Below are 23,095 nucleotides of genomic sequence, written 5' to 3' on the forward strand. Positions count from 1 at the left end.
GGTCACAATGCAGGCACTGCAATGCACTGTCGCTGAGAAATTTCACTATTCCTTCAGATGTGAATTCAAATGGTCAATGTAGTCCTTAAAACTATGTTCTAAATGTGCATATTTTCATAGGCCTATATAAATTGTAGGCAATGCACGTAACAACAAAAACGGGTGCATGCAAACTCGTCACCTTTCGGCGAAATTCGCAGTTTTTTATCCAAAATAGGTCATTTGTGTGATACGTGTAGATCTGCAATTAAAAAAGGGGTTCCTCCAAGTAGCCGTCTGCGAACGCAAACTTTCATGAATACTTTTTTCAAGCTTGTTGTTTGGCCAACCAATGTCAACATGACACGCACACTTTTCATTTCGAGTCTTCGGGTCTGTAACTCCCAGAGCCCCAGACATGACTTCCGAAATTTGTGGTCACGAAATTCTAATTCGTGGCCACGAAATGCTATTTTGGGGATAACGACGTAGCCTAACTATATTGCGGGCAGTTCTGCTATACCTGTGTGGGGCTACCCGGCAAGCTACAGGTGCAGTTATGGACAGAGATGATTGTATTGTATTTTAGGCTGGTGAATGACCGTGGTAAGTTGGTTTGAAGTTGGATTTCAACAGATATTCGGACGCCCAGTATTTTGTTATTTTAACCAGTGTTAGCACCGCTACCACCGGCCGCTAAGCCAATGCCTAAACAACGCGTATGTTTAGGGACCATCAACAAATTACACGTTTCAAAAGTCAATAGCTTCTCAACAACATGAACTAGGAGCGTCAAAATAATGTTAAACTGTTGAAGATGTATGCATTCATGCTGAAAAGCCTTTATTTTGTTCATTTTCATCTCAAGTTATTAAAATGTATTTATTTATTTAAAATAAACCTTCAAACTTCAATAGCTTTTTGGTCATGTGACCTATAATCCTCAAATTCATTTCAGTGTTCACTGACTATGCATATATATTATGTATATATTGTTTTTATATATTCCCCGAGGAGTATGCCCCGGACCCCCGAGGGGGTTTGGATCCTTGTCACCTTTTTCATTCCTGATGAGTTTGCACCCCTGAAAAAATATGGGGAAGGATATTCATTTGGACCCCCCCAATGTCTAAACCATGGTTACGCCCTTGGTAGCTAGTAGGGATGGGTATCGAGAACGGTTCTGTAAGGACCCGGTTCCAAATTTCTCAAAACCCGAATATCAATAAGGTCCAAGCTTATCGATACCGCTATCGAGACCAAGTCATATAATGTAACGTTGACTTATGTCTCGAGAAACAATGAATGTTATTTAAATCAAATCGCTGGTGCACAAACATACAACGTTTGACTAATAAAATGACTCATTTCAATTGAATGGCCTGCCAACCGCCTTTAAACTAAACAAAGAAGAATGTTATTGCCTCACGTTCTACCTCGCTTCATTTATCATTTTGTTGCTAGCTACGATGGCAGAGCACACAAAACGGTCAAAGGCTTGGCTACATTTTATTAAAGCCAAAGATAAAGATGAAGCAAAGTGCAAAGTTCTAAAGTAATTTCTTGTAAAGGGGGGGAAACAACAGCGATGAAAAAGCACCTCAACGTTGTGCATCAGATTAAGATAAAAAGCAGTACTTCGACTGTCTCCGAGTCGCAACGGTGCAAACTCCAGCTGCCTTTGCAGGACCATCCTCTGGTGAGCACACCACAACAAAGCCAATTCAGGGCTCAACAGTGCAACTATTTCACTCGCATATGCCCCTAAAATTTGATGTGTGCGCGAACTGCAAAAATTATTTACGAGCACAGTGTGTGAGTATAGACAAGCCTCCCCCCCTCACTGTTGATCATTCAAAACATAGCCACCGCAAGCATGGCTCTGTGGGATGCTTAAACTTTGTGTTAAACAAAAACAGAGACAGAAGAAAATCGGGATAAGGAAGGTTTGGGTTTGGGTTTGGTTAGCTGGTCATTTAGCTATATCAGGTGCCTTTTGTTGAAACGTGTTCAACTTTTCATAAAGTCGATGAGCTTGACAATGTCACTTCGTCAACCAACCAATCACAGTCTAGTTACTCATCCAGGTTGTGGACAGTTTAAGATATAGCCAGAGCCAGGATCCATTGTGCCTACTTGCTCCTTTTAGCCAGCCTTCTCCTGAGAGCAACACGTTACCCTTGTTCTATTTTTTACATCTGTTTTACTTAAGAAATAGAAAAGTATCGATAGTGGTATCGATAAAGACTCAAATCGTTAAGCAGTCTCAAAAATGGCATCGATATCGATAAAAATTAACGATACCCATCCCTAGTAGCTAGTGATGGGGGCTCTCCGAAACAACAAGCTTTTTGAAACAATTGTGTCAAAAAAGGTTGCCGGATCGATTCCCCGCTTTGCCAAATGACGTTGTGTCCTTGGGCAAGGCGCTTCACCCTACTTGCCTCGGGGGGAATGTCCCTGTACTTACTGTAAGTCGCTCTGGATAAGAGTGTCTGCTAAAATGACTAGAAATGTCTAAATGTAAAAAAGTATCGCTTTTCTGAAGCGTTAAATTTCTTTTTGATTTCCTGCGGATGCAAATCTTTTTTTGCAGATGCAAATCTTTTTCTGCAAAAGCAAAATATTACTGATCCTAATTTGACTATATGTATCCAGCTCTGTCAGCTCTGACAATTTATCTGTATCTCTGGCTCTGTCAATGAATGTAGCCTATTCTATAGCGTATGTAAATATGTAGGCCTATCCTCTCTATAACCTATGAATATTAGTGATTTCTGATGTCTTCAGCATTTGAACACAACGCCTTTGTTCTAGGACGTTTCTAAATATAGTGAGCTAAATTTTTAACATTTAGATTTAACAGTTCAATAAAATATTTTATTATTTTGCATAAGCCTACTACAGAACATTGTTCTGGAAAAGTTATGACACGTAGATGGATTTCCCTCTCAATGTTTAAAAAAAGTGACAGTTGAAAATTCCAATGCATTTATTTGTGCTAAATGTGGGGAAATCAGCAGGATTAACCGACGTGCAACCTTTTACAAACGGCGCCCCATACGCTTGCAGCCGGCTGAGGCGCTGCATGAAGTCAGTCCATGTCGAATCCACTATGCCTCATTCAGACAGTTTAAACGGTTGCTAGATGACGCTGTTCATTTTCAATGCGCCGATAGTTCGGCTCTTTATTGGGCCGGCACAATTTGGAAGAAACCACCAAAGCTTCACAAGGCATCGTTCGCCCATCCCTAGTCGCATTGGCAACGTACGGCTCACAAAGCTGGCAAAGATATGCACTGCCCTCTGCTGAGGATCGAAAGCTTTCATAAAGATACTCAAGGAATGCCAAAGGATTTTGTCGGTCTCAACATTTTCTGGATCTTCTCTGAGCGCACCTCTCACTATCCGCGCACCAAGCTCCACAGAGCGGTGACGCCATTATCATCAAGAATGAGTCAGTGGGCAGTGTTTTCATACAGTTTGATCTCTGATCTCCACCTTTACCTGCTCCCGACCAGGTTAGGCGTTCAACATGAGTTACCCCCAGTAACATGTGATCCACCGTCATGATACAGTAAACCCTGGGTTGAACCTGAAGTTACCTTGTTAACGCCAAATCTTGATTCGTAGTACAGGTCCTGATGTCTATAAATGGGACTTCTGGCTGCACTACCTTTCAGTGTTAGTGCTCCATATGTACACTTAGGAACTAGCCTCAACATTGAATGTGTACACAGATTCTAGGGCCAATGTTTTCCTTGTACATCTTAAGCAGGCCCCATTTTGGGGACAAGATTAATTTAAACGCCTTTGAATGTGTTTAACCCAGGTGATTAAAATGTAATTGTGGCTGGGTTTCTTACGTAAAAGAAAAAAAGAGGACAAACCAAACTATTAAATAGTGTTTTATTGCTGGAACAATAAGGACTGTAAAATCGATGAACATTGGCTCTTTAAAAAGCTGCCATTGGTCCACTTGATGACGTCACCTGTGTAAATAGGGAACTGCCAGATAATGGACAAGGAAGTGGCTCATATGGGCAAAGGGGGAGAAACAACAGTTACAGCAAGCGGTAGTCAAAGGCCAGGTTGCATCCATTGCGGCAGAACACTGCAGCTAAAAGGTGAGGTTACATGAGTTGTAGTACTAACTTACTCTATACACATGAAGAGCTGTACTCCACAACTGCCGCATCACCTGAGGAGAGACTCAAATTTAGAACGAGCATATTCACACATTACACCCCCCATGGTGTGTGTGATGCAGGTGTTTACTTGTTTTGTAGTAGTCGTAGACCTTGACCACTGCAGGTTTGAGGTTCTTGACACTGAAATCCTCCAGGATGAAAAGGGCAAAGGACATGGGCTCCTTCTGCTTCAACTGAAAAACAAGGTCTTGCATTAGACTGAAATGCACTCATTTGATATCAGGGGTTACCTTCTCCAAGATGTCCAGCTTTAGACAGCCATCAAAATTGAAGAGGTACAATTCAGACCCAGAGCTTTGTCACCTACCCTTTCTACGTAGATGATCACATTCCCATCCTTTTCATCGACACGCTTCACGGTATTTGTAGTCTTAAGCTGAAAGAGTAGGAATGAGTTAAACAGTATAGTATACAGGTCATGAGCAAATTGAACTTCACTTCTGAACTCACAGCATCGAGTGAGCTCTTGTCCAGTAAAAAGCCGGAAAGTAGTTTAAAGTCAATAATGACCATGTTGGTCTCCTCCCTTCGACCATTGTACCTAAAAATACATTTTAAACAGGCAAGTCATACCTCAGAATCAGAATACATCCGTTTTAACCGTACGAAAATAAGTGTTTCTATTGCATTCAAAGTGCTCTAATTGTTCTAAGAGGATAAGTACCTGACTGTAACCACTACCTTAAGGGAGGGTTTGGGTTTACATAACCCTCCCACCTCAACAGTCAAGGTAAAGCTTGAGAAGTCTGCACGAGGAGGGATGTTATAATGGAGAGAGATCTGAAAAGCATTGGACATTGGTCAGACAACCACAGCAAGGTTGGATCGGTGTCGTTTATGGGGTCCAGCAGTCTGACCTGGATAAACACGCAGCTCTGCCCTTCAACGCGGATGGTGTAATCTCCGGGAACATCCTGTAGTGGCTGTTCCTGGTACAGCAGACGGTTCTGCTGGTTCACCGTGAAGTCTCGTCTCCAGCCACTGGCAGAGGTCACCACCACGCTAGTGGAACCTTCCGGACTGTAGGTGGCAGCACCATACTTGGCCAAGGCTTGTAGCGCCACCACAGTGTCCTAGTGAAAGATGGAAAACACGGTCAGTTGATTCATTTTAAAAAGCAGACTGTGGGTTTGGCTCAAGCTAGAAGGTAGAAACGCAGGTTCGTACTTGTGTGGAAGAGAATCCTCCATAGGGATTCTGTTGCCTGACGAGCCAGCGGACTATGCTGACTGCGTAGCCCATTCCAAAGTCGTTCATTATCGGCCCAGAGAGAAGCGCAAGCAGCACGTACGAGGTCATCTCCACATCGATGGAGTTCAGGCCACTGCCAGGAGTGGCAGCTCTTTCCCAGTGACGAGCACCATCTGCAGGTGTGTGCGTGTGAGTTGCAGGGGCAATCACTGGATCTCTACAAAGAGGTTTCTCCACAAAATGGTTGTACCCACCACTGGATCGCGACAAAAAAGTACCTGTGATGATGGAGGCTTGGTCCAGGCGTGTAACCAGCATTCTCCGTGTGACCTGGTCCCCCGCCAGGGTGAATGTGTAAGACAGCAGGGCAACAGTGTAGAGGTTGTCCAGTGGGACCGCTAGAGCACTCCGCAAGCAGATCAGACATCTCATCACCATGGGGTCCTGGGGACACAGCCAGAGTCAGGCTAACAGGTATGGTCATGGGTAGGTTACAGCAAGACCGGACAGTCGTTTCCACTCACAGTGGTGCTGTGTCCCAGCTCCAGAAGGGCAGCAGTGACATAGGCAGTCAGGGACACGTCATCGCTCACCCCTCCCTGAAAACAGACAATTCACTCAGGAGAACTAGAAAACAAAGTTGTCCAACAACAAGGTAGGCAATAAAGTGAGCCAATCATAGTGCTTTAATAGATGAGTTATAATGAACTGGTCCACTTCTCTCCTTTACCTGCATGTCATTGTGGAAGAGTTTCCCCACAGAGGTGATGCAGCCATTAGGCTGCTGCAGACCGGCCAACCATGTTTTTGCCATGGTGATGTGGACGGGGTCGATAAACATGAAGGGCTGCGCCCCTCCGAAAGACTTCATGACGAAGGTGGTTAACCTATGGGCGTGCACACATTTATGTAGTGCCTCAGTCGAGAAATTGGATCCATTTTGTAATGACTACACAGTCATTGGCATGTATAGCACATTTGAGCTCACTCACCAGGTGTTGCCAGATCCATCACTTTCGCCAAAGGCGCTGTACGAGCCATCCTTGTGTTTGTAGGTGAGCTCATTCTGGTAGCCTGCAAGAACACCGCCGTTAACGAGAATGCAAAAGCAGAAACCAACACCAAACACCTTCATGAGCCAGCAAGCCAACCCTTCCCATTCATCTAAGCGTTTGTGACAAGTGCTGGTATTGTAGTGCACATTTAGGTCATGGTCATTTTTCCTGTTTTTCTACAGATCATAAAAGTGCAGACTGCACGGTAGGATAACTGACATGTCACCCAACTGTCCAGCACGTGTCACCCTCTGACTCACCACTCTGCAGGAAAGCTACGGCCCTGTCCCTGATCTGAGGAGTCAGCTGCTGGGTGCTCCGCAGGTACGCCAGGATGTAGACGTTGGGAGCAAACTGAAGCATGGTCTGCTCCCCGCAGCCAGAGGGCATGGCCAGCAGGCTGTCCAGGTTCTTCAAAGCTCGGCCCATCAAGTCACCTAGGAGGAGGGCAGCAAGGATCAGTGATGTTGTTGGGGAAAATATTACATCTACATGGGATCCTGCGTGTCATTGTGGAAGAGTTTCCACACAGAGGATCCCCTACAGCAAAATGATTCCCGCTTATAGGAGCCGATGACATTTGGAAAAATACTGCATCTACAGCAAAGTAGCAGAAGTACTAAAGGGTGACGGTACAGTACTGGAGGTTCTTACCCAGGACAGAGAGCGATGCCTTTGCAGATCCAATCACAAACACGGCGGGCAGCCGCAAAGAGATCCTCTCCACTATTGCACCGTCTAGAGACAAGAAGACAAGACCATAACCCATCAAAAACCTCAACCAACAGATCTGCAACCCACCAGTGTCATGACACCACCCTCGGCAGGGTCACCTGCAGGGCAGAGCAGAAAGTTGTAGCTCACAGTCTCCTTGGTGCCCTCAGCCTAGAGGAGAAAAGTACAACATTTTCAAGGATTTTGGATCACAGGTTAAACACATTAGGTTCAGATGGGCATGAACCCTTGATATGACGCTCTCACCTCCACCAACAATGTCTGGATCACCGTGTCAATGCGACCCCTCTCGGGAACAATGGGCAACTCCTTACCACAGAGAACCGTGGTCTTTATGGCCTCTGCACTCACCTTCACACTCAGCTCCCCTAAAGACAATTTGAAACATTCAGAAACAGGATGCAAGTCTTTGCCTGGTTGCTCACCTCACTTGCCCCTCAGCCCCACGCTTTCATCTCACCTAGGGCAGTGGGGTTGATAATCCAACGGAGAGTTCGGCTCTCGCCGGGACAAACACACAGTTGGAACTGGAAGGCACCACAGGGTGTTATGCAGAACAGGTCTGCTTCTAACAGTGTCACCTTCACCTGAGCAGAGGTGTCAAAAGTATTCACATTCATTACTCAAGTAGAAATATAGATACTAGTGTTTAAAAATACTTTTGTAGAAGTTGAAGTATCAACTCAAGCTTTTTACTCAAGTAAAAGTAAAATTAGTAATGTAAGGGTAAAAAATGCCATTAAGGACAAGCTTAGGCCGCACCACAGGGGCCTATAATGCACCACCCCACCTAATTTTTTTTTCTAAAGGCCATAATGACTAATGTTATATTGAAAAAATTGGTCTGCACCTGTTTATGCCCATTGAAAATGAACGAATTTTTGTACAAGGCAAATACATTAAAGAACCATGTGCTACTTAACATTAACATGTGTTTCGTGGAGCGAAATATATGATTACTAGTTGCCTATAAGCAGGGCCGCCCATAAGGGGGCCCAGCCGTGGTGGGGGGGCCCAGCCACGATGCCAGCAATAATCATGTTTGTCTTAAATATTTAAAGAAATTATAACCAATTTATTTTGAACTGAAATACTCACCATTACTTTAAAAAGCAAACAAACATTGTATTGTTGCTTTAGTAAAATGTAGCCCGTTTCATAATGACCCCCCCCCCCCCCCCCCTAAAAATGGTATTAGTCGTTTTTTGTTTAGCTATGTAATTTATTGATCTAAGGTTAAGCTAATAATGTCAGAGTAGGCTACCTTATGAAAAAGAAGTATACTTCAAGTTTAATTAATCTTAAGTATAAAAAGTATACTATTATCATGGTACTGAAAGTATACTAGCAGTGTACTTATTTATATACTAGTTTTGTACTAAGTAAACTGAATTGTCCCACTTTTTAGGTCATTTAGTACACTTTTAAGTACATTTATAGTGTATTTGAGGTTTACTTTTAAATACTGTAAAGTAGCCTGTGTAGTGCACTTCTAGTTTATGAAGTATACTTCCTAAAGTACTTCAAAGTATACCTTTGAATACTGTAAAGTAACCTGTGTATTGCACTTTCAGTTCATGAAGTATACTTCCTAAAGTACCTCAAAGTACACTTTGGAATACTTTCAAGTGCACCTTAAATTAATGTAAGTACTTCAAGAAGTAAACTTAATAAATGTCCATTTACTATGATTTACAAAAATATTTAAATGTTTAAGGGCACCTCAAACGCCGCCGATCTTGCGTCACTTGACGTGGACGGGGGCCCTCGCCAAGTATCTCCAAGAGTGTATGGCTGCAGCCTGCAGCCTCCCGCCTCATGCCCTCCCGTCTCATGCCTGCTTTTTTTAGCTAGACCACAAACTAAAATCCATTCTACGGCTGCAGCCTGGGAGGCCCGGTTGAGTTTAGGTGTCACAACAACGGTTGAGGTTAGGATAAGTTTAAGGCCAGGAGTCGTAGCAGAGGTCGAGGTTAAGGTTAGAAACAACCACGACGGTTGGGGGACAATGATGGGCAGTACAGCACACTATGCATTTTGTCACCTGCTGTTTTTTTTTTTTTAAGACACTGTTGTGTACCTTAAGGAAAATCACAAAAAGAAACCATCAAAGTCTGCAACCATAAATTGCTCTGGGTAACGTTAGCTAATATTCGCTAACAAATGTCAACATAGAACGCTGATGCAGTTTTAAATGAAGGTTATCGCAGGTCTCATCAAATATATGTTAACATCAGGGACAGAACAATAACATCCAGAAATCAGCAAATAATATAGGCCTATTGATAAAAAGTTTTTAAATGTATTTCAACAAACGTGCTCATGAACTAACCTTTAACTCCATTCATAAAATAATTCGCAATTTCGTATTTTTGGCCCTCTTAATTTATCGTTGGACAGCTTGGGCATTAGAAGGGAGGGCATGAGACGGGAGGGCGTGAGACGGGAGGCTGCAGGCTGCAGCCATACCCATCTCTTGTGTTTTGTGCCAATGCTATGGTGTTCTCGGCTAATGCTGCGGTGTTCTCGGCTAATGCTATGGTGTTCTCGGCTAATGCTGCGGTGTTCTCGGCTAATGCTGTGGTGTTCTCGGCTAAATGCTGTTGTGTTCTCAGCTAATGTTGCGGTGTTCTCGGCTATGCTGCGGTGTTCTCGGCTGATGTTGGTGGTGTGAACCAATGCAAAGATTCAATGTGCAATGCATAATACATTTTTATAGATATGAATAATTAGAATGAAATGGATCTAAAAAATGTAACCTGTAATGTACTTTTAAATTATTTTGACTTTTTGCTGTATAATAGAAAACGTACATCCTACTCCAGAAGAAATGCATACCATTTTCTGTTTCAAAGCATACTTCTTAAAAGTATATCAAAAGTGAACTATTTTCAAAGCATACTTAAAAGTATATCAAAAGTGAACTATTCTCTAAGTATACTCCTTAAAAGTATATCAAAAGTGAAGTTTTTTTTTTCAGAGCGAAGCTACACCCCTCCGCTTTGCGTCGGGGTGCTGTTCTCCCTGTCGGGGTAAGCCAAAAATGGAAGGAGGCTTTGGTCTTCCTCTTTTCAAACTATCACTGGACCCCTCAACTGTCCATCATAGCTTGGTGGAAGAAAAGCCCTCCAGCTGACTCAGATGATTGTCCAGCCGGGTTAACACTGGAACGCTCCTTAAGCAGGAGCACTTCACTCCCAGCCCTGTTGAATAGCCCCACCAAAGTAAACAAAACAGCCTACAGTTGCAGTTCAGCACAGCCAGCAAAATATGGAGTCATATCAAACGGTTCATAAAAACACCTGGTACTTATTTGGATAGCCCAATATGCAATAATCATGCCTTTACCCCTGGCATGAGCAACTTTGTTTTTGTGATGTGGCAAGAGAGAGAGGGATATGTGACTTAAATTCACTATACATTGAGGGTATCTTTGCTTCTTTTGCTCAGCTCCAGAGTTTATATTCAATTCCAGCTTCCAATCTGTTCAGATACTTTCAAATACGTGAATTCACCAGAAAACACATACCCAGTTATCAAAACAAACCCTGCCATGAAACTAAATTTAATCAACAGATTTGACCCCCTCTGGAAAGGGGCGGTCTCATATTTCTATCAAACTTTCCTTGAGTGTACACCTATAGATTCCTCAGCTCACACACAGGCATGGGCCAGTGAGTTCAATGAGGAGATAGGCGAGGGGTGCTGGGAACAATGTCTGGCAAATGTAAGTGATTGTTCAGTTAATGTCTAACAACTTGATAGACATTACACCGGTTGTGCTATTGCAGGACCAAGATACATATGTTTGATCCTTTAACATCCCCACTTTGTAACAGATTTATGATTTCTGAAGGAACACTTGCTCTTTGGTCTTGTACAAAGTTGTCATCTTACTGGTTTTATATTTTCGAATGCTTCTCTAAAGCCTTTAAGAAGAATTTGAAACCAGATCCATTGGTTGCGATCTTAGGAGGGACAGGGGCTCTACTTGGTTGGTATGGTATGGTTGTGGAGAAAAAAATGATTCTGCTTAAGTGACTCAGTAACAAGTTTTGAGATGTGACTAAGATTAATGGGGAATGTACTTAGCCTTGAAAAGATCAGATATCAAAACAATGATTGAAATACCATAATAAGATCTGGGACCCTCTACTGTTGTACAAAAGGGCCCTGACTGACTCCTAATGCTGTAAATCCGATCAATGTTTTATTTTGGATGTTTATTTTTTATACTATGTATTGAATTACATTATATTCATGACCGTGATGACTGTTGTGTCAATATGTGCTATGTGTAGTCCATAATGAGGGGAAAAAAATAATTATATATATATATTTTTTTTTTAAGTATCGCTCAGTGGAACTCCTAGTTTCAGTGATTATGACACCAGTACATCAAACTCCAAATCACCCCATCAAGCAAGATCAAACCCGAACACAAAGAGTTAATATTTACCATGATGCACTTGGTGAGGTAGTTGAAGACAGTGGCCCGGAGGACGAACACCTCACCGCGGATGACTGAGTAAGGTAGGGTGAGACTGACGAAGAAGGGCTGGAAGGCCGTGAGGGCCGTACTGGGAGCCAGCCCCAGACCCACAGGGGACACGCAGAAAGCCCCGGCAGCCCACTTAGTGATGGTGTCAGGGACGGTCTTCTGAACCGTCACTGAGCCAAAGTTTCTGGAGAGGGAGAACCTGGATGGTTAAATCTGGAAGGATCCAACAGCATGCCCAGGCTACTTTCAGTAGTTTTCATTTGACATCTAGCAATGATAATTAAGTTGGTCCAAGTATATTTGGGAAGTACCACAGTAATTCTGACGCTGCACTTGAGCTAAAATGACCCAAGCTTATTTATTGAACTCTACTAAAAATCTGTATCTTTACCCAACAGGCACCAGGTCCCAGATCCAAGTCTCAGGGAAATACGTTCGCACAGTCTCATCTTTGACATTTTCTGGACCTCTCTGGGGGGCCATTGGGTCTTGGGCGGCTGGTGCCGCCATGGGTCTGGCCATCATCACTGGGGTATGGAATTGGGGTTCATGGTCATTCCCAACATGTCTGAATTTCAACTGTATCCAGTAGAATATTTACCGCTAAGTTTGACATCTTGTGTATGAAAACTACACTAGTAAGATGGGGCCTTTATATTCCAAAATGTTAACATAGGCCATGTTGTTGCATGTTAAAACATTGACATACTAGGGTACTCATAACAGCTGACAGGCTTCTTCACGTCAGAGTTAGTCAGGATTTTCATTCCAATATCCTGAAAATAGAAAGCTACAGGTCAGAGCTACACAAGTCCCTGGTCAAAGACAATTGTATGAACATGCAGAGCCGGAGACCTTCAGTTTCAGGACAGCAGTTCTAGGACCCTCGTTATGACATGTCACTAGATCGCAACAAGATAGGCTATTTGAATGGTTTGGGAGAAGCAAGAAACAACCAAAACTGAGGAATTTGATCATTCAGATATGGATATATTTAATATATCTACACAATAATATACATCGCAGTATCACATCCACCACATCCCCTCCACCAAATACACCTGCATCGCTCCATCCAACTCTTCATCTTTCCCTCCACCCCATCAACCACTCTTGAGAGCAACATTTTGAAGGATTTCTAGATTTTCGCAACCACCAAAAGACCAAAAAGAGTGCAACCAAAGCAGTACTCCCCAAAAACAGTACTGGTTCTGTCTTCAACTTGGTTGTTAGTGGTATGTTTGGCAATCAGTATAGCTCATAGGTGAAAGTAGCTAATGTGAATCACGTGTGGCTATGTATAAAACCTCTCCGGTGTCGTGAAATGATTGATAGTAAAGTTGAAGTTAGCTAGCTAATGTTAACTTTATTGTCCAATTCAAGACACCAGAATTGTTTTATACATAAACATACATGATTCAAATTAGCTACTTACACTCTGATTCTCGTCCATCTTGTTATGAAACAAGCTAGCCTACATTACTTCCTCTTCTTGTTATAATTTAATGTTGAGCTGTAACCTACATTCACTACTGCAGGAAAATATTTATTATCTTGTTCCAGTCCATGGTTATGTCAGATAAAACGAGGGTCCTAGAACTGTGGTCCTGAGATTGCGGTCCTGAAACTGCAGCTCTCTGGCGCTACGGCTCTGCAGGTACATGCTACTCGTCAAAGATAGAGAATGTGTCCATTTCAAATGACTGCCAAAAGTAGTACAGTAACTAACATCGTTTTCATATTTCAAATGGATAAAAACGCACACACAATGTGCAATTCATTTAAGGTGCCATCCCTCCACAGGACTCACTCTGAAGACAGTGTAGACGTCGTTCACGTTGGGAGGCAGCCAAAAGGAGCTGAATCGTCTCCCATCTACAGCTACTGGCATGGGAGGTGGCATAGGGGGTCTACCAGGTGTGCAGGGGGATGATTCAGCATCTTCTATGTTGTAAACGTAGCCCGACAGCTTCTGGACTGGGAGTAGACGATACACCTGGATACAAAAAACAAACAGATTAATGGAACAACTCTTTGAGCAGGAACTTGTGTTGAGATGGTATTCAGCAGGGCTTGAAATGAACTTGGTGCTACTCGTGCTCCTACATTTGTATAAAGATTTAGGAGCACCAAAAACGACAATTTCTATGTTAGATTCATTTTGTTTGCTAGCTCACTCCCTGTCACGCTACAGAGGCTAATTAGCAAGTGTTTCGTAAAGAAATAAAAAGGTTGCACCATAACGATTATTTGCACTCGCACAAATGTTCTCCAACTATATTTTGAGGTCGCAAAAACAATTTTGGGAGCGTATGCAACCAAAAACGGTCGATTTCAAGCCCTGTTCAGAGTGTGTGGTCAGATGGGAGCAGTAGGGTACAGATTTGATGCTGAGCTCCTCTTCAGGCTGCAGCAGCAGGACAGACTGGTCGATGGCCCTGACGGAACAGAGGGAGCCGGGATGAGCCGTCAGCCTGAAGAACGTTCTCTCTCCAGGCAGTTCCTGGGGCGACGCAAACTGCAGAGACACCTGCACACATGGCAGATAAACAACAAGCATGCCAAATACATAACACATGCACTGTGACCATATACAGTATATATGGAGAAGACCAAGTCCTACATGCACGGACAGTGACTAAGACGAGCTTACCTTGTTCTTGAGGCAGAGCTGTATGGGGAAGTCCAGGCTGTCGGCCACCATCACTCCACTGGGCAGGATTGCGTACACAACCACCTGTGCAACCGGGGCAAGTTCAGCCACATTCCGAAGTGGCACAAGCAAAGCCCCTTGGTTGTCTAAGACATAAAAGCATGGTTAGGTCTTGTATGAAGTGAGGTCATCTGATGGAAGAAGTGACTGATTCCAGGACTGTACCTGATTCCTTCTTCAGCGACACTGAGATACGCCCATGTCGCATCACACTGCCTTTGGACATCACCTGCAGAGCACAACCTCATGCTGTAACAGCAGAACATGCTTTCCTCTTTACTTACCATTAGTCAGACATCTTTAAAACTAACGATTCACAAGCACAGGCTGGCTATAAACTCCCATTTCGGATTGGCTTGCTTTGAGATGATGTGACATGATGAAGACAAGTCAAGAAGTTGAAAAATGTCCCCGTTTTAGCCCCAAAATGTTCTCATCTAGCATCTCACCATGTAAAAGAAGTCCAGAGTCCTTTGTTTTGCATCCCATTCATTCCCCTTGATGATGTAGGTGGCGAGTATGGCAGGATTAGCCTCACAGGAGAAGACCTGGTTGGCATACTGGAGAGACACGGAGCTCTTGCTCTTGGAGTAGAAGGCCGTGATGGAGTGGTAGGCCTGGGAGTATTCAGGCTTGCGTTCCTGTCCAGAAAGCATGTCCTCTTCCAGCTTAGAGCGAGCCTAAGACAGACGTGGTTCACAGTGTAGGAGTTTACGTGACATTGTAAAGAAAAACAAAACAGTAGCTCTTTTCTTTTATGGAGAAGGCAGACCTGTAGAGATACACTGTCCGTCCACAAAGTGGTGACCAGAGAGAAGACCACCATGCCATTGCTGTCTGTTGTCAGGGCCCAGTTATCCAAAGGCCCACCAGCAGTCAGGAACAAGTAGACCAGCTCGTTTGCAGCAGGAGAGGAGTCTGGTCTCATCATCTTGATCTGGAAACCCACAGATAACAAGATGACTGCACTACAGCTACACCAGAGCTGTCTGCTCAAAATTACCTCAGAATATACATTTTCAGTTTCTAACAGTATACATACAACTTCCAGAGCATAGGATGAGCAGGAATATTTGACCTTAAACCATCAGTGTCTCAAGTTAATTACAAGCTCCAGAACTCTAAGGCGGATGTTCGAGTGGTCACCTTGCCCTGGTAGGGGACGCCAGGCTTGTAATAAGCCGAGACGTCTTCGAACGTAACCTGTCTGATGATGCTGGTGAACGTGGCACTGCCACTGCCCTTCAAGACAACCCCTGCAGGAACAATGAGGGCACAGCTCACCACTAAAACAGGCTCCAACATTACGGCTGTACCGGTACCATTTTATCAATGTGTACGAGGACCTTTACTCCTCCCCCTCCATCTTACCTGTCCCACTCTCTTCAATCTCAGCCTGCACATCGAAGAGGTCTTGATATCCCCACTGGGACAACCCAAAAGGAGTCAATTTCACCACTTGTGCTGCACAACCACTCGGGTCAGTCACAGCCATGTTATACTTCTCGCAGATGTCGGAGCCTCCTCCGCCTGGCCTGCGAAAAAAATTGTACGACTTCCTGCAGACCTCAGCCGTCACTGAACCCAGGACTGGCTTCCCATACGTGTACCTGAGGACCAGCAAACAGACTGATGGAATTCTTCAAATGGGACTGAAAGGGAGTCATGTGACCAAGGTTTCTGTAGAACTTACTTTCCACACACCCTCAGTGTGACCTCAGTGTCCTGGATGGTGATGACGCTGGGCAGAGACACCGTGACCTCGTACTTGGGCAGAACTGGAATGACAGACAAGCAGCATTACATTGCAGCACCAACCACATTGCCAACGTCCTGATTCTGGCTCGGACGGTCAGATACACCGGTAAAGGCCATACTGACCATACTCTTTGAGGTCGAAGCCAGTGGAGGTCTGCTCGTCCCTCTCATTCCAGACGGTGATGGTGTAACGGCCCTGAGCAGCCTCTGGGGTTGTGGGGTGAGACAGGTCGAGGATAGCACTGACTGTTGGCTGGTTCAGCCACTGAGCGATACGGTTGGAGTTTGGATCCTGAGTGCCAATCGGAAATGCAGAAAGCGTCAGAACTCCAAAATAGAATCAATTTAGACAAATGTTTCCTGCCTAGACCATGGCATCCATTAGGTTTTTAAGGTTAGTCGTTAAATATTAAGTATTCTTACCTGAATTTCCACAGTTTTATACTGAAAAAAAAAGAAAGCAATGTTGAGTCTCTTTGTGCAAGATGTTTCCCCTTCATGCAACTGTTACCCTCTGCATCTGTTCTTCTGGGTCCTAGTCTAAAACTTTAATCCACAGGTCTCCCCCCCTCCCCCCACTTCACTGAAACTAGAAGTTTTTAAAATCTGGTCATCATTCCTCCTCGAGCTACACAAAACTAACAGAGCAACGATATTCCATAGTCACAGGAAGTAGCTCACCATCTGGTCGTATGACCCAAAACCAGAAGTTAGTGAGACGACTCGAAACAGAACTGTAAATAGGCAATACAAACAGTCAAATGCAGGAACAATACCATGAAGCAAGTAGACTTGATTAGACTAGCAAGTGTGCCACAGACTAGCCATCTATACGCCATGCAACTCGGTGTTCTACACCATACAGAGCAATCTGACTTCAACAGCAGAGGGGAATGCTTGTCAGAAGGGTCTCAATATGAATATAACCTACCCCTTTGGCCAGGTTTGTAGATGGGCTTGTCTGTCTGGACAAGGGTGATTAAGCTGGCCGGTCTAATGAGGATCTTGGTATCCTTGAGCATTGACTCCACCCCTCCTGTCACAGAGACACTGAGGGTGGCCACTGTGTCAAGGACCACATGAGGTACCTGGAAAACATTTCAAATCTAGATTTGGGCAGTTTGGTTTGGAAGATTAGCTGGTGAAAATCATGAAATGTGGATACCTCAGCAGAAAGTGTGGAGTTCTCAGAAAAGCTACATTACTTTATAAAAGGTATTACTTTTCTCGTGGCCTATACAAAACTACTGTGATAACAAAATGCAGTTCACGTAAATAAGAATGTAAGAAGTAAGACAGGGACAGGCCAAAAATAAATATATTATAACACACCCTAAAGGAGATGCAGCTATAAAAGTCATTCCTGATTCCAGTCTTCTCCAGCAGCGTGGCAGGCTGTCCCTGCACCAGCTGAAGGATCACCCTCAAGGAAAGTGGCGCCGATGGGTTGTGAATATGGGCACACAGGCTCTCCATACTCCAACCCACCACCTGGGAGCTCATAGTCACTACGTAGACACTGCAAAGGGGAGGGAAATACATGATCAGGGGTCTCAACTTTGTGTAGGATTCTCACTAAAAGTCTACGTACACCCGAAAGCCTAAAATGGCGTAAGACCCCCAACAATCTGATTTATAAAACCTTACGTACGCACACCTGTAAGCAATGTTCCCTTTATAAATTACAGATTACCCACAAGTTTGCGTACGTGAATCAGCATTTTACCCCGCCCTGAACGAGCCCATTTTTTTCCATAAATGGTCAATGCAAAGCACCACATGAATGCTAATCCAGTATATTAATGGTCCTGGCATGCGATTGTTCTTACATTACGTTACGTTCAATCATGGTGTCAGGAGGGTAGGGAAAAGAACGAAAAGGCGCAACTTCTCAGACACTGACATTATGTGCGTTCGACATGGACTGACTTCATGCAGCGCGGCGGCTGACTTGAAACAGTGAATTCTGGTTAGACTTTTGGTCCGATTTGAGACGGCACCGAGTCACCATTAGATCGATTCAAGAACTACCGACTGTGTAGCCCATTGATATATAGGCCTATATAAAAGCTAGATGTCTCGTCCGCATTGCCGGCCACCGGAGTCGAGAAGGTCCGCACATGGCGGACATTGTGTTGGTGCTCCATGTACTTTCTAAATAACCATAACTTGCTCAATTTTCAACCGATTTTTAAACGGTTTGGTTTGTTATCAACAGCAGAGATGTAGTTATGACACTGCGTACTTCTATTCTATTAAAAGCAATAACAACCCCAAATCTTAACTTTTTCAAAATTGTTTAAAATAATCTCAAATATAGGCTACACCAGATTATTCTAATAATGTCTGGCCTACTTCCACATACAATACAAAATTATAAAATCATTGGAATTCTACATACGGCTGATGTGAGGTGAACATAATATTATTGAACAATGTGAACTTTCTGAAGAACAAATAAATGACTGACACAATGAGCACCCAACAGTGCCTGATGCAATGTCTGCTCATCAAGGTATGTCCATTTAACATCAGTAAGATTTAATAAGTACGTAATACAGTAAAGGTATGATATCAGTTATATTGTTTGTGTTTGTTATTACTATAGTAATCTTTATAATACGGGTGGTTGAAATCAAGCATTCTGATTGGTTGAGAGTGAGTCACGGGGTGTGCTTTATTGAGCATAGAGTATTGTACGCCTTTTTACATTTACCTTAAAGGGAAGCATTCCATATTAGTGCGCACTCAAAATAACTAAAAGGTTGCCGAAGATAAAGACTTAGTCTACAAGTACTGGCGTTCAGCAGTTTATTGGTTAGCAAGCTAGACTAGCAATATTCGGTTAATTTTTGAGCAATAATATTGCACTGTCCCGTACTGTATCAGTGCTAACTAGCTACTGAAACGTTTGACGGAAGCTCAGGTCTAGCCATTAGTTGCTACTGTAACTACTAGTAGATACCCACTTATTTAATTTTAGCTTCGTAGCCACGCAATTACATGACCTGGTCTTGGCTTCTTAAAACTACGTTTTCCACGGATGCACAATTAATGGAGATATCCAAATCAAAATAAGCAAACCATAACAACAGCCTAATGTTAGTCTATCGAGTCCCAAGTCTCTCGTAACTAGTTTACAACATATGTAGGCTAGCTAGCTAGCATATACCCAGTGCCTACGAAACATTTATGACTGATTTAGAATGTTTAGGCCTAAAGTTTAAATTAAATATTATTTTATTGAAAGTGTCCTATTGTCGTTGGTATTTTAAAGGTAACTTTTATAAAATGAGCATTGAGAATGAATGAGATGGTGCAAGATCTAGCTAGGCTAACAAACGTGAAGTTCACAATACTGTTTGTCCGTTGCATAGCAACAGCCACTGTTTACAGGGACTATTTTCTCACGGCTACTGAAATGCGATACAATGTTTGTTGGCTATAACTATTTTGTGATGAAAGGCAGCTTACTATTTATTTACTATTCATAATTTCGCTGGCAACCGTATTATAAAAGCAATAAGGTACTTGTGGCAGTAATTTATCGCCAATAAAGTACGTGTTCAAGGGTGTTGTTAGCAAACCCTGGAACACGTACTTTATTGGCGTTAAAGTACTGCCTCTCATACCTTATTGCTTAAATAAATAATGGTAAAATTACAGAATAAATGGTTCTAAATGTACGAGTAGGCCTACAAATAATAAATCTGTCATTTCAAGTTAGAAGTTAGAATGTTTCTGACATATGTCTGGTAGGATTTACGGAATCCATCGAAGAAACTGTAAAATAAATTCTAGACTGTTGAAAATAATTATGAATACATTAGAATAAATCATAATTTGCAATAGGGAAATCCCATATGCGGGATGCTCAATTTAGATTAAGGATGTGACCATTTACTAACAACTACACACAGGAGGAGAATATGTTAATAGAAAAATTCTTAGTTTATTGAGATATAACACACAGTGTTTCATTACCTACAACATAAAGCGTAGATTTAAAAAAATTGAACTTAAGTCTCGATAAGTGGTTGATGGCCACCCTGCTCTGAGGCTGTGCCGCTGCCTGGCCACCCTGTTCAAATAGTTGTAGACACGCCCCTGCGTACACAACGTTTATAAATGAGACCCCTGGACTGCTTATGGGTGCTCACCATAGCACAAAACCTATGCCAAGCTGGCACAGTAGAATTGGGGGGGTTCTTGCTAAATCTGGTCCAATTAGCACACTAGTGAGTGTCACTCGGGGAGCCACGCGCGTGGCCTTGCTTGGAAATATTTTGGACCAAATTAGGCTTTGCCAAAAGTGTGCGCTCGCAAAATGTAAAGACGCAAGCATTGAGCGCTCCATGTTAGAAGGTATATGCCTAAATCTTTATCTAGCGCTCATTTATACAGTTGTAAATCTTTAACTTTAATTATCAATATTCCTCTGGTGGATGCGTCCGTCTGTGTTGGGGCAAACTTAAGATGGATTCCCCTAAATGACAATGTTAAATGAATTTGGAATAGTTCATAATTGTTGGACAATACGGAAATAATCGTCGGAACAAACAGAGATGCACGCACAAACACAGCAAAACTATTGAGGGGTCAAAATCGCATAGGCTACTTTTAACATTGGTAAGGATACGTTCCCTCCCTGTTTCCCTGGGTGAATTCAGCCCACACACTTGTTTATATTAGTGCTCGGAATTAAATAAACTTACTCTTTGTTGGACTGTTGCGTCGTCACCGTTCGCAACAGTATAGTTAAGATGACTAAAGCAAAGCACAGCATTTTGAGAGAAAGTTGTCTGTTCAGTAGAGACAATCATCAAGCGCCCCTTTAGGAGAGTAAACCCGCAATTACTAATAAACGGTCGAGAACTCATCTTTATACACAGGTCCACTCCATTCCTATTGGCTAATTCAGGGGCGTCGTTAGACCCTTTTTACTGGGGCGCCCCAGTATAAATCTGCTGGGCCCAGTAATATCTAAAGTTTGAGTTTACTTTATTAGTCAGTGCATTAATTTAGATTGATAATTCCTGAAAATATAAACACAGTATCCAAATCAACGTTTGTCAAAGTGTGTAACCGAAAACACAAACCGATGCATGCAGAATTCCATGTCATTCTGAGCTTACCAAATAGCCACTTCAGCACGCACACATAAGTCCATGTGTCGGACACATGTGTCGGACACACACAATTCAGAATTGAGGTAGGCTAAGAAAACATTACAAAACTAAAGATAGTTTCTAAATGATGATCATCAAAAACTATTAGAAGAAGCTCAAAAAAACAGTATTTGCGCTCAATGAATGCGAAAAAAATGAGCACTGTCGCACATTTCCACATTCCCTTTCCAGCCGGACCATTCAAATATGGGAAATCAGCTTCCCATGATTCACGCTTTATCGTGCGTGTCCACTACAGCAGAGCGGGCAGCGCGTCGGCTCCCAATTCATTTTCAATGAAACCGGGCGTAGGGTTTCATTGAAAATGAATTGGAAGCCGACATGGCGCTCGCTCCACTGTAGTGGACACGCATGGTTAATATCTTGGCCGTCCAAATACCAATTTTAATTCTGCCAGATACTCATTACAACATAAACTAAAAGCACATATAATTGAGGGGTTAAGGGGTTACTGGCCGTAAAAAAATTAATGTATCATCAGCAACATCAGCCAAGACGTAGCCAGAGTGGATTCCATGGGAGATTGCCTACAGCAGGTGTGTCAAATCCTGGTCCTCAGGGGCCGCTGTCCTATAGACCTTTTTTGAAACGTCAACAATAACAGACCAGTTTAGAACGCAAGGCCCTGAACTACATCCGGTTAGCGCATCTTATACATTAGTCGCTAGCCACTTTACCATCGAGTAAACATGACTAACGCATATTACCATCAATTAACTGGCTGTGAATAGCAGCGATACATCGAATAGTGTCCCCTAACCGACCCACTATAATTTATTTTAGGCTGATCTGAAATTGATAGCCTACCTAAGGTACAGTAGCATGGAGCTAGAGCTAATCTATCCCGATGTCTACCACTATTTCAAATAGTAGCTACATCATAAGCCTACCAAATACTATTTGGTAGAGCGCCCATCTAACGGTATTTCCACCAATATTAGCTAATATTGAAACGTTGAAAGATCAACTATTATTTACAGCAGCAACCAAGTCATATCGTTGTCCCATTTTTTGGCACTGTAACGTGCTCACTTATGCTTCTAAACTAGCTGACTTCCATCAAAACAATCATTCGCGCGTCTGAAACCGGAAGCTTTCAAGGGCCAAACTTGGCGAATGAAAATTCTAGAATGTTCATCAAAAAAGGTCTATACGTTTTAGACATTTCCCTGATCCAACACACCTGATTCAAATGAATGATCGTTATCAGGCTTCTGCTGAGCTTGATCATGATCCATTCATTTGAATAAGGTATTTGTTTGTAGGGGTAACTCGAGTTATTTCAGGAAAGAATTAGCTAATTCTTGACCCTGGTTTCGCCGTTTGTGAAAGGCAACCATGACAGTAGTAGCACTGTAGCCTCGATTTTTGCAGATTTATGTGAAACTTGTAATAAAATTAGCTCGATTGGGTTATGTACATTTTAAGAAATGTATATAGGCCTATCTTGTTTAGCCAATTTGGTTGATTGTGTAAGAAAGTCAGAATCTTTTTTAGTTATGGAGAGGTGTATCCAGTAGAGCTGTCCCGACTAAGATTTTCTTTGGTCGACCAAGACTCGACTATAAGCACTTCTGAAAATCGACTAATCAAAATTTGTTTTTTATAAATGTCACAATGTTTTTAATCAAACCATTTTGTGTGATGTTTTACCTCACTGTTTTAAGAGATAATATGAAAGAAATACATACGTAAGAAGGGAGATGACAACTAAACAAACAAATGTACAAACATTTTCCCGATCTGACTCAATGTAGCCAGAG

The 23,095-nt window shown here is 42.8% G+C and overlaps 1 protein-coding gene across 4 annotated transcripts; it reads right to left on the reverse strand.

Moving 5' to 3' along the window:
* Positions 1-3,871: 3,871 nt before the first annotated feature.
* LOC146275232 (alpha-2-macroglobulin-like protein 1) lies at positions 3,872-22,171 on the reverse strand. Of its 4 annotated transcripts, XM_084703661.1 has the most exons (35): positions 20,859-21,186; positions 17,476-17,662; positions 17,075-17,231; positions 16,825-16,877; positions 16,567-16,587; positions 16,267-16,435; positions 16,079-16,163; positions 15,757-15,995; positions 15,532-15,641; positions 15,158-15,322; positions 14,835-15,065; positions 14,551-14,614; positions 14,326-14,471; positions 14,053-14,202; positions 13,483-13,668; positions 12,382-12,448; positions 12,064-12,199; positions 11,631-11,856; positions 7,632-7,758; positions 7,418-7,539; positions 7,270-7,321; positions 7,091-7,174; positions 6,697-6,873; positions 6,374-6,455; positions 6,112-6,268; positions 5,906-5,980; positions 5,660-5,825; positions 5,358-5,554; positions 5,048-5,263; positions 4,855-4,970; positions 4,641-4,731; positions 4,498-4,566; positions 4,258-4,363; positions 4,139-4,180; positions 3,872-3,971 (listed from the first exon to the last, which is right to left on the reverse strand). In XM_084703661.1, the coding sequence occupies exons 1-34, from the start codon at positions 20,927-20,929 to the stop codon at positions 4,140-4,142; spliced, it is 4,341 nt and encodes a 1,446-aa protein (XP_084559787.1). In that variant the 5' UTR covers positions 20,930-21,186; the 3' UTR covers positions 3,872-3,971; position 4,139. The 4 variants fall into 4 exon arrangements, with proteins under 4 accessions (XP_084559787.1, XP_084559789.1, XP_084559788.1 ...); XM_084703663.1 differs by lacking the exon at positions 20,859-21,186 and adding an exon at positions 22,140-22,171 and having other exon boundaries at positions 3,872-4,180; XM_084703662.1 differs by lacking the exon at positions 20,859-21,186 and adding an exon at positions 21,279-21,328 and having other exon boundaries at positions 3,872-4,180.
* Positions 22,172-23,095: the final 924 nt, after the last annotated feature.

This window comes from Hypomesus nipponensis, chromosome 8 (assembly GCF_054491055.1).
Source record: "Hypomesus nipponensis isolate SF chromosome 8, ASM5449105v1, whole genome shotgun sequence".
Taxonomy (NCBI): domain Eukaryota; kingdom Metazoa; phylum Chordata; class Actinopteri; order Osmeriformes; family Osmeridae; genus Hypomesus; species Hypomesus nipponensis.

What these genes read in the sequence shown, in the direction of transcription:
- LOC146275232 (XM_084703661.1), bottom strand. Translation starts at nt 20,929, where the DNA reads ATGCTGTGCTTTGCTTTAGTCATCTTAACTATACTGTTGCGAACGGTG. An exon ending in CTACAAACCTGGCCAAAGGG is followed by an intron (nt 16,878 to 17,074) that starts GTAGGTTATATT and finishes GCCTATTTACAG; the next exon opens with TTCTGTTTCGAGTCGTCTCA. An exon ending in ACAAGAGCTCACTCGATGCT is followed by an intron (nt 4,567 to 4,640) that starts GTGAGTTCAGAA and finishes CTACTCTTTCAG; the next exon opens with CTTAAGACTACAAATACCGT.